A 12,131-nucleotide genomic window follows, 5' to 3' on the forward strand; every position below is an offset into this window, starting at 1 on the left:
CTTAAAAGGTTAGTTTTAAGTTTTGGTACGTAATATACATCTGCAAATATATGTGAGATGTCATTGATGCACACTCGAATATTTCCTTTTGCTATTATTGCCATAGTGGTGTCATTGCCAAGTTTGATAGTCTTGCACAATCCCTGCAACCGGAATCAAGAAACCAATCTTCCAGTTACACAGATTGATTTGTCTCTTCATATGCTACTAATAGTATTTCATCCTCCACCTTTGATGATTCCTTATACACTGCTTTTCCACTTGTGGGCACTCATATTGGAAGTGTCCTAGTTTGAGACACTGAAAACATTCTGAGTGCTTTATTCAATGATTGTCCTCTATGGCTTCTTCCACAACCACGACCTCCTCGATTGTGTCCATGACCTATTTTTGATCTTTTATCATGAGTGATTTTCAACACTTGTTCATTAGGTTGAGAGTCTTGCATTTGCTGATCATGAACCAGTAAGCATCCATGAAGTTCATCAAGGCTTAGAATGCTCAAATCATTGGATTCCTCTATCGAGCATACAACATAGTTGAACTTCAGGATGAGTGATCTGAGTATTTTACTGATCACAATACTTGAGTTCATCACTTCTCCATTGAACTTCATCTTGTTGATGGTGCTAAGGGTACGTCCCATATATTGATCAATGGTTTATGTGTCTTTCATGGTGAGTAATTCAAACTCACGTCTCAAGGCTTAGAGTTGAGTTTGCTTGACCCTGGATGAACCTTGGTATTTTTGGTGCATGGATTGCCAAATCATCTTGGATGTACCCTTGTCCAAAATGGTTTCTAAGATCTCCTTGTCAGTGGATTGAAATAAGTAATTTTTTACTTTCAAGTCTTTCAACGTAGCCTCAACTACAATTTTTTGTTGAGCCTCAATGGGGTGGATACCTAACAGAGGTATCCTGTCTTGAACAATCTGCCACATTTCCTTGCTGCGTAAGAAACTTTCCATGATCATGGACCAAAACTGATAATGACCATCAAATTTTGGGATGGTCGACTGAATAAATTTCTCTAGTCAAACTTCTTTCTTTTGCTTATGCGCTCACGTTGTCTCCTAAACCCCACATTCCTTTCACTCATGATCGCACCGTATCAGGCGTCTTACATAACTCTGATACCACTTGTTAAAGACTCTGAACACACATTATTTGAAGGTAAAAAATATTCTACATGTTACTACCGTCGGTAGGCAACCGACCGTGGCTTGTGGTATTACCGAGAGTAGGCGACCGACCACAGATTGTGTTATTACCAAGGGTAGACAACAGACTGTGGCTTGTGTTACTACCGAAGGAAGGCAACCGATCGGGTGTTTCGTAAAATAACCGATCGGGTGAGCGCAAGGAAAGTAAATTGTAGACAGCCGTTAAATGCTCATGAATGCATGGTTAATGGGATAACGGTCATTGTTGAGTATTTAAAGAGGGTATTGAAAGCCATTAAGAGGTAAATTAATGGATAATATTCCCTGTAATTGTATAAATAGAAGTCAAAGGGGAAGGTAAAGTCTCGGTTCTGGACGATGGTCTCCCAGAGAGCTACGGTTCCACCGGAATAATCAAATCAGACGATATTGAGTTAACCCTCGGTAATAACACAATCTGTGGTCGGTCGCCTACTCTCGATAATACCACAAGCCACGGTCGGTTGCCTACCGACGGTAGTAACACTACATATACTTCAAAATTGAAAAACACGACTTTTATAAGCCTTTAGATAAAACAGTTGAAAACTGAATCTACGTGCACGACTATAAAATAGGTCACATACACTTAAAAATAGCTAACTGAAAGACTAGTTAAACTCTAAGACATAATTAAAAAATGCATAAGATAACAATTTTATTAATTTATGAAAAAGTTGTATAAAATCCTCACGATTTTGTTTTTTAAATCATGGTATTTTTAGAGAAATTTGAACAAGATATAAAAAGACTCTTAAATAGGAGTAATTTATGCATTAATGAAAACTGAGTGCATATTTATGTTTTGAACAAGAGTAAGTGTTTATGATGAGCAAATTTAGCGCAGGGCAGGGAGTGGCATATAGGTGGATGTTTTGTTCACTGGAAATTACTTCACAATTAAGAATGCATTTCAATTGCGTGAGAAGCCATCAAGTTTTTTCTGCTGCAGGCTGCCTCATGGTTGACATTGTTCTGATATGTAGTGATGTGTGAATCAATAATACCCAACATTCTTTCCTTTTTACATGCACCAATTCTTTATTTATGAATAGTAAAAGCAGGAAATAAAAAATCAGTGGTGGGAAGTAAAAGAGAGTTGAAACACATTCCTAGTTTAATCTTTCACCGCGTATGCTGCATAAGAAATAGAATGCGCGTTTTCGCTTTTCTATGCCTATAAATACGCCCACATCCCCATGTGTGGCTATGTATCAACATTTCTAGTTCATGCAAACAGTGCAGCAGTCATGAGGTGAACCCTTCATCTTCCATTCATAACCAAAAAAATTCAATGCTTATCTAAGTTTTCCATTATCGCTGTTATTGTTTCATTGCACTTTTTCCTCTTACTATCTGTGCTGCATCAACTCACCTTACCCTCTTATTTTTGTTTTACACCATTTGTACTCATTCTTCCCGGTGATTAGAGTAAATAATCATTAGTTTAATGTCGACAGCAAATTAATAGTGCGTGTTTTGAATTTTTGCAAATGTACATTGCAGGAACTTCTCAGCATTCACACACAGGAGCATGGAATATTGAAGGCCCAATATAAAGTCACATTCTAACACTTTCACTCTTCACATAACACACTTCTCTCTCTTTCTCTCTCTCTCTTTCTCTCTCTCTTTCTCTCTCTATCTCTCGGACACACACACACTCTCACGTAATATAAATTTCTGAGTACAACTACACAAGACCACAAAAATTTTCAATCTCTTACCCTTCTTTCTTCCCCTCATTTCTCACTCACGGGAAATTAAAAGAAAAGGGGAAAATCGAACAAAAAGAGAAGAAAGAGTGAGAATAACATGAACGAACAACTCACGCTGCTCTGTCTCTTTATCCTCTTCTCGTCTCTCAGTGTAAGCAAAACTTTTCTTCACTGTCACTGTTACAAGTCTGGATTTTTTCGATTGTTTTATTCATGCCATTGCCACTTCTGAAAAGGGTCTTGTTCACTCAATGCAGGTTAGCTTCGCCGGGGCCGCCGACGGAGAGAAAAACCCGTTCACGCCCAAAGCCTACGCGATTCGCTATTGGGACAAAGAGATCCGCAGCACGCTTCCCAAGCCTCCGTTTCTTTTGTCCAAGGCGTCGCCGCTGAGTGCGGCGGAGTCGGCGGCGTTCGTGAAACTCGCGGCTCAGAACGCACTTGACCAGAGGCTTCCGGAATTCTGCGCCTCCGCGAAGCTTCTCTGTTTTCCGGAGGTGGGGTCGAGCTTTGAGAAGCACGACAAGGACGCGAACTTCGCTGTGTACAGAGACAAGAACTTCACCAACTACGGAACGGGTCGACCCGGTGGAGTGGATTCGTTCAAGAACTACTCAGAAGGGGAGAATATTCCGGTGAATGATTTCCGGCGCTACAGCAGGGACTCCGCCGGGCACAAGGACAGTTTTTTGAGCTACAGCACCGAGGGGAACGTGGTGCAGCAGAGCTTTCACACTTACGCCGCTGGAGCCACAGGCGGAGCCGGCGATTTCAAGCACTACTCTGAGGAGACCAACGTCCCGAACCTCGATTTCACTTCCTACTCCGACGACGCCAACGGGAGAACCCAGTCGTTCACTTCTTACTCTGAAAACGGCAATGCCGGAGAACAATCGTTCTCCTCGTACGGTAAAAACGGCAACGGCCCGACCAACGCGTTCACCTCTTACGGGACAGGATCCAACGTTGTGGGTTCCGGGTTCTCCAACTATGCCGAAAACACAAATGCTCCCAACGACACCTTCAAAGGCTACGGCGTCGACATGAACAACCCCACCAACACGTTCTCCAACTACGCCGCCGGAGGGAACGGCGCCGTCGAGAAGTTCTCCAATTACCGCGACAAGGCGAACGTTGGCGCCGACTCCTTCACCTCGTACGCGAAATCCGCAAACGCTGCCGACGTCGGTTTCAGCAACTACGGCAAATCCTTCAACGAAGGCACCGACGCGTTCACCTCGTACGCGAAATCCTCGAACGGCGGCACGAAAGTGGGTTTCACTTCCTACGGCGTGAACAACACCTTCAAGGAGTACTCAAAAGAAACCGCCACTTTCTCGTTCGCGAAGTACACAAACGTGAGCACCACGCTGAGCGTTTCGGCTTCCGAGGCCAGTGGTAGAATGGTAAATAAGTGGGTGGAGCCGGGTAAATTCTTCAGGGAGGAGATGATGAAGGAAGGAACTGTGATGCCGATGCCTGACATAAGAGATAAAATGCCGGAAAGGTCCTTTTTGCCCCGGAGCATTTTGTCCAAATTACCGTTTTCCGTTTCCAAGATTGACGAATTGAAGCGCATGTTCCGAGCCTCCGATAACGGTTCCATGGAGAGGATGATGCGCGAGAGCTTGGAGGAATGCGAGCGTGCGCCCAGTCGCGGCGAGACCAAACGGTGCGTTGGGTCTTTGGAGGACATGATCGACTTCGCCACGTCCATTTTAGGGCGAAACGTCGCCGTTCGGAGCACGGAGAACGATAAGGGCTCGAAGAAGAGTGTGATGGTGGGACCCGTTAAGGGAATCAACGGTGGTAAAGTCACCCAATCCGTGTCCTGCCACCAGAGCCTGTTCCCGTACCTCCTCTATTACTGCCACGCTGTTCCTAAGGTTCGGCTCTACGAAGCGGATCTTCTCGACCCGAAATCCAAGAGCAAGATCAACCACGGCATTGCCATCTGTCACCTGGACACCTCCGATTGGAGCCCCACCCACGGAGCCTTTGTCTCGCTCGGGTCCGGTCCGGGTCGAATCGAGGTTTGCCACTGGATCTTCCAGAACGACATGGCCTGGACCATTGCCGATTGAGAAAATCTCTGAATAAGAATCACCTCTATAGGAAATGAAAGCTAAAGTGTCAAAAGCGCTAAGAAAACTTAGCCCCTTGAATTATTTGTTTTTAGTTTGAAAATGAAGTTATGTATTTTTTTTGAATTCATATATGGGTTTTACTAAGAAGAAGAAGAAGAAGGAGAAGAAGAAGGTATATTAATTTATATGAAGACGATGATTATTATTTACTGGAAGCATGAGTGTTTATGTGATTATGATTACTGTTAGCTTTTGAGTTTGATGAAGCGATGATCTGTGAGTTTGGGTGGTTGTGAATGTTTTTGGGTTTGGTTGAATTATTGTTGACACGAGAAGAGTCCATGAGGAGACAAAAAGACACAGGATCCAGATTGTGCATGTTGATAAATTGTAGAGAGGTTCGGAGAAATAGAGGGATTTTCCAGATATATACAAAGGCATGTGAAGTGAAGGATGAGGTGGTCCTTAAATCCCCCAAAACATGCTCTTGTATTGGTCTGGGAGGAGTTCACGGGACAGCTATTGTTGCCCAATGTCCAAACGAGTCTCTAACAAATAAAACTATAATAATGAGCATGTGTCCATGCACCTTGGCTTCACTTCTAAGCTCATCTCAAAATTTGAGCACACAAATTGCTCATTTTGTTCTCTTTCAACTAAACGTCTAATCACCCCTTTGTCTTTCCTTTTGCCCCCTTTTAAAAATACCTACACTACACCCTTCTTTCTATCACTTCCAAGGAGACACATTTCCTCCATTTTCAACTCGTGAACTCTTTCATTTTACTCATTATCATTGTATCATTGCATGCTCAATCATCGAAATCAACCATCTTAATTACATAATCACTTATCTTCTATATCATTTTAATCATTGAAATTATTATTGGATTCTCAGTACTGCCACATGAGTTGGTAAGATACCGTTTTCTATTATTCATAATGCTTTATAGTATTATGATATCACTGAGAAGGGTTCACAGTTACAGTGGTACATGTCACCGAAAATTATGGAATTATTGAAATCCTTGTATTCCCCAACTTCCCCCATGTGTTTGGTACTTGATATCAAACGTGAACGACTACTGTGTATCACATCTTTATCAATTGTCCATAAAAATTTAGGACAAGGGTCACTATGTCCCCAAAGAAGACCCGAAGCCTTTTTATTCATAATTTATCTATGTTACAGTAAAACTAAGGTGAACGTTCCAAACAAACGTAAGCTTTTGCTTGCAATTAAGCATGCGTGTTTGAGCGTGACACTGAGAGATCTTGACTTGCTAGTGTAGCAGTTTGAAGTTTGAGCTGGGATCACTAATTCAATGCAATATGCATGAGCAACGACGAAAGCGAAAGCGAAAGCACAACGGTTCCATCATTAAAATTTTTACTGCTTCACATAGTGGATTATCGGTGGTGCATGACAGATACTCATTCTGGTGTTTGATTAAAGCAAAAAGAAGAACCGAATACATCGCAACTTTTATACTTTCAAATCGATACAACGTTAAGAAACATCAGTTTCATACTATGGAAACTCTTTTTTCGCTCCATCCAAAATCTTGTTTTTTCAATCATCAACTTGTAGTTAATAAAGATAGATTCTTGTCAACTCTGCCTGTACAATTTTTTCCTTTTCTTTTTCTTTTCTAAATATGACGAAATCACGTTGCTTTTGTTTTATTTATTTTTTCAATTAGGAAAAAATTTTGGTTCAAATATAAGATTTTTATTAAAATAAAAACATTCTGAAAACGAAGAAGGTGGGTTTGGTGAAGAATCTAGTAATGCTTCAACTGCCCCGTGTACAAATTTATACTATGCATTAATGTAGGTGCCTTGAGGATTATATGCATCATTTAAAGTTTGTCCAAAGCCCAAGGAATAAATTAAATACACTAACCTAACTTTTTCATTTATAATCAATGACTGTGCTATGTGGATGAGGTGTGATTTCCTCTTATGGAAGAACACCATCACCTCCCCATAAATTTTTATTTTCTCAACCTGCTATTGAAAAAATTAAGAAAATAATCATTGCCAATAAATTCTAAATTAAATGAAATAAAGTTAAGGATAGCCGATTAAATGAAATAAAATTAGTTCAAATTTATTTGTATTTGAGATTCGTATGAAATCATTTGTTTTGCTTATATTATAAAAAACTAGATAGTGCTATTATTTTGTATGCTAAGTATTAAATGTCTTTTATATTTTTAAAATATTATGTAATTTTCCTCTCTTACTTTCTTCATAAAATAGTAAAGAGAATTTGTGAGAACCTGATAAATTAACACACTTAAATCCATTCTCTGATCACTGTTTTAAATTACCTGCCACGTCAAAATTCCACTAAATCCTCTCTACATGCACTGAATGCCATATGTCAATTTGGAAGCTTCTAAAATCAGTATTGGAAACCAGGTGGCAGTGAATAACTGCTCAACCGTTTGACGAGGGAGAGAAAGTGATTTCTCTGAAAAACACTTCTCTTCATTCCATGCAATCACCTTCTTCCTCTCCAATTTCTGATCTTCCATATTCTCTGCATTTCTCTGCACTCTTTCATCTCCTCTCTGAAGTAACTCACCATAATCTACTCCAATCCCATTTCAGAACCAGTAGAAAAGTTCCCTGCACCGTGAGTATCAAGTTGATCCGAACAGAATTGAGAACTGAACTGGTAAGTTCTCATTCTGCATAATTGTTCATTTAGTTTATGCGAACCAAAATTCTGGTTGCATGCAGAATTAGAAATCTGATCTGTGATGATTTTGGTGTATTAGATTTAGTGGAAGTGGTTGAGTGATTTACTGGATAGAAAGCCGTGAGTGCTAGAGTGAAATTTTAAGCAATTTGGAGAATACTGCAGTAACAGGTAAGGGAAGCTTTAGTAATTTCATTTAATATATGTTTGATCTGTATGACAGTAATGAATAATGTTGAATGTCTGAAATGTATGAAATACGTGATGTGTAATTATGTGTGAAAAGAACTTGTTGTACTGGTTGCATATGAAAGATGAATACTGTGGAAGTGTGCTGGTTGTCTGAAATGTATGCCATAGATGAATTTTGAGTGTGTGCATGAATCAGCAGAGTTGAACTGGATGTATATCAGAAATGTTGTTTGAAATTATGCAGAAAATGAAATGTATGGACTGTATTATGATTTGAATTCTGGATGATTTGGAATGATACGTTTGAATTGGGAAATTCTGTAAGGTATGAAATAATGTTGGAAATAAAATTCTAAGTTTATGAATCATATGAAAATCTGTGAAGTTATCGAGTTGAAAAATCTGGAAATTTCATCTTCTCTGATTGATCATGTGCGCTCGTTATCGAACGGTCTTATACCGTTCGGTTTCCCTGGAACATCACTTAAAATGAGGATCCTTTCATTTGGAAAGGACTCTGATTTAGAACGAGCGTTATTGGTGTTAAGAGTTAGGCGTGAGCGTTCGGCTTAGCCTAGCGTGTCCAACCATTGAAAAATAGTTAAGTATAGTTGGGACGCTCGGTTTTGTTTACCAGCGTTCGTCATAAGGGGCGCTTAGTATTTTACTGAGCGTTCGTCCAAAGTAACTCTCGATCTTAGATTGAGCGTTCGTCCTAGTTAGCGTTCGGTCTGATAACGGACGTTCGTTCAAGTGCACGTGCGTTCAAATGCGCGTTCGTTCAAAGTACACGTTCGTTCTACTTGGTGCTCGATCATTGATCTGGCGTTCGTTCTGAGCAGCGTTCGGTTTTGTAATTGAACGCTCGTCTTTCATGGCTTCGTGAGCGAACGTATCTGGCGTTCGTCCAAATTATTAATTAACGTTCGGTCTTAGACTGGCAGTGTTGTTTTCTGAATTCAATTATATTTGGTTGTTTATCTAAATAATTCTTACTGGTTTAATTCTTTGGATTCTGCCTGGAGTCTTTATACTTAAAATTTTTCTAAGTATTATCCATAAATTCTAAGATCAAGCTTTTTAAAGTATTAAGTGTCATCAAGTATCAAGGGATAAATGGCTCGTTTCTATCGTTCAGAAACGTGGATGTATGAGTACTGCAATATGTTCCTTCCTATCTATTGAGTGATGGTTGTTCCTTAAAAGTAAGAGAGTGAATACAGAATGAAAATTTGATTAAGAGAAATTGTGAATATGTGCGAATTATGGATTGAATGGATTTATTGGAATGGATTGTGAAAGAGCGTTCCAAGGAGGAACGTCTCCATGATGTGAATATGAGAAGTAGTGTAGTATGACCATGGATAAGCTACTGATGGCTGTTCATCCTGATATTCCGTGATTGCTCATCCTCATGTAGAGGAGAGTAGTTCATGCGTGGGAATGGCAGGAGGCCCTAGTCCTTATAGTACTTGGGCTGATAAGGGTTAACCTCGGGTGGCAGCTGTTGAGGGTATCCCAGTTACTACATCACCCGGGTGCAAAGAACGCCTGTAGATACATGGATCATACAGTCCGGACAGTCTATAATTATGAGAATTTGAATGAGTTCCTTTATGCGTGGATTTATGTTTAATGTTGTATGAACTGTATGATTGATTTTATTATGTTAAATCATGTTGATTGTATTGAATTAAATTACCTAAGCTTACCCTTGCAATTTTCCTTGTGTTGTCTACTGTTTCTGTATGTCCGTCTTGTCAATGCAATGATCATCCGTTGTGGATGTGAGCAGACGGTGAGGCTCCCCTTGAATCTATGCTGGAAGAAGAAAATTTGGAGGATGCCAACCTTGTGGAAGTTGAAGTTAAAGCTGAGCAGTAGAGGCTCGTTCTATAGCAGCTTTTAGAATTTTGGGTGCTGTATTTTGATATTCTGTATGTAGTTTTACAGCACTGTTTATACAGTATTAGCAATAGTTAGTCTTCCTGTATAGCATTTTGGGACGTTGACTGTATAGTGTTGCAGAACGTTGGTCCAGTAACTGGTTCTGTTTTTTTTTATTTCTGAGTACTGTTATGTGCTGTATGTTCAGTTTTAGATTTCTGAACAGCTTCTGTAAATTACTGTACGTGCTGTTTTATTTTGGAACAGCTGTTATTTATATTAAGACTGTATTGTGTTTACTGTAAATGTGATTAGTTCTGATTAATGGTAATTATCATTTATTGGGATGTTACATTTATTGGTATCAGAGCAGTTTTGTTCTTTTAAGGACATATAGGGTATGAGTGCACTGTGCTTTTCGTTGTGTGCTTGATATGTGTTTGATGAGTTAGTAATTTTTAACTCTTGAACATAGCTAACGTACGTTTTCTCTGATCCAGAAAACGAATGGCTCCTAGACTTCCTCCCCCACCTCAGCCGAACGAATCTGATGCAACAGTTAGTGCCCGTGTGTTGGAGGCAGTCATAGACAGGCTTCAACAACAGAACGCAACTTTGGTGGAGCAGAACGCTGCCTTGATGAGGCAAAACCAGGAAGCAATGCAAAGTATGGAGGCTTCTCGTGTTCATTCAGAAGCAACGCAGAGACAACTAATGGATATTTTGGCAGCTGGCCGAGGCACACCAGGAGCCTCTTCTTCTAACGCTGCACCTCATGCAGAATGGAGTTTAGAGAGTTTATTGCAGCACCATCCAGCCAAATTCAATGGCAAAGGGCTTCCGGATGAAGCTGATCAATGGTTGAGGGATATGGAGCGTATCTATGATGCCAAAAGATGTCCAAATGAAAATCGTTTGGCATTTACAGAGTACTTATTGACTGGTGAAGCTAGTCATTGGTGGGCGAGCATGAAGGCCATCCTAACAGATGCGCAGAATCCAATTTCCTGGGAGGTTTTTAGAACCAAATTTTATGAAGAGTATTTTCCTGATAGTGTGCGGTTTGCTAAGGAAGTGGAGTTCCTTCAACTGGTGCAAGGTGGTATGTCCGTCTCGGAATACACCAACAAATTTAAGCATCTGGTCCGTTTTAACACCATGGCTACAAACGAAGAATGGCAGTGCAGGAAGTTTGAGAATGGACTTAGAAGTGATTTGAAAGTGTTGATATCCTGCCTGTGCATTCGGTCTTTCCCTGCCATGGTTGAAAGAGCAAAGGTACTGGAGAAGAACGTTGCTGAGGCTGAACAACTGAAGAAGCAGCAGATGAATAGGGGGCAGGTGGTATCCAGAAACACAACGAACGTAAGAAGGTCCCCATACGTTCGTCCAACTCAATCATCAGGTGGATCACAAGCCTTGGTCACTGTTGGCCAAACTGGGCAGCAGAGGAGTCTGACGTGTTATCAGTGTGGAGGACCGCATTTGAGATGGGCGTGTCCTCAACTTGCTGGAGGGAAACATTGCAACAAATGTGGGAGGAACGGACACTCGGATCAGGAGTGTAATATGGGAGGCCGTGCAGTGATGAGACCTCCAAATGCTGGAAGAACTCAACAGGGAAGAGGTGGACGTGCACAAGCAACAGGAAGGGTGTATGCCATTACTGGTGCTGAAGCTGCTCGTTCAGGTACACTAATCACCAGTACTTGCTTACTGTTTGGGAAGCCGTGTGATGTGTTGTATGATTCGGGGGCAACTCATTCCTTCATCTCGAAGGCGTGTGTTGAGAAGCTGGGATTAGTGGAGAGCGAATTACAGTTTGATCTGGTGGTGTCAACCCCAGCAGCTGGTGGGATTAAGACATCTACAGTTTGTGTGAGATGTCCTATAGAAGTTGAGGGACGTAAATATAAAGTTAATCTCATTTGCCTACCCCTTCAAGACTTAGAAATAATTTTGGGGATGGATTGGTTGAATGTCAATCGGATCCTCATTGATTGTGGGAAGAAGGAGTTGATCTTCCCAAATGAAGAAGAAGAAGAACTGTCTATTACTCTTGGACAGTTTAAGGAGGACATTATGGAGGGAGCAAGCTGCTTTCTGATTATGACGTATGGAGATGATGAGATAGAGCGTTCATCCACTATTGATAACAGTGGAGGACGAACTGTAATAGATGAATTTTCGGATGTTTTTCCGGATGAAGTCCCTGGTCTACCTCCCATCCGTGAGGTAGAATTCACCATTGAGTTGGTAACTACTGCTGCACCCATCTCGGTTCAACCTTACAGAATGGCACCAGCTGAGTTGGTAGAGCTTAAGAAGCAAAT

General features: G+C 40.8%; 1 protein-coding gene and 1 pseudogene across 1 annotated transcript; one reads left to right on the forward strand and one right to left on the reverse strand.

The window, feature by feature from the left end:
• Positions 1 to 271: 271 nt before the first annotated feature.
• On the reverse strand, positions 272 to 976 carry LOC148196460 (uncharacterized; annotated as a pseudogene).
• Positions 977 to 2,370: 1,394 nt separating this feature from the next.
• On the forward strand, positions 2,371 to 5,224 carry PG2 (polygalacturonase 2). Its single transcript, XM_047297346.2, has 3 exons — positions 2,371 to 2,459; positions 2,711 to 3,073; positions 3,180 to 5,224. The coding sequence occupies exons 2-3, from the start codon at positions 3,020 to 3,022 to the stop codon at positions 5,004 to 5,006; spliced, it is 1,881 nt and encodes a 626-aa protein (XP_047153302.1). The 5' UTR covers positions 2,371 to 2,459; positions 2,711 to 3,019; the 3' UTR covers positions 5,007 to 5,224.
• Positions 5,225 to 12,131: the final 6,907 nt, after the last annotated feature.

The sequence above is a fragment of the Vigna umbellata genome, chromosome 7 (genome assembly GCF_029865625.1).
Source record: "Vigna umbellata cultivar VRB3 chromosome 7, Vumbellata_1.0, whole genome shotgun sequence".
Taxonomy (NCBI): Eukaryota; Viridiplantae; Streptophyta; class Magnoliopsida; order Fabales; family Fabaceae; genus Vigna; species Vigna umbellata.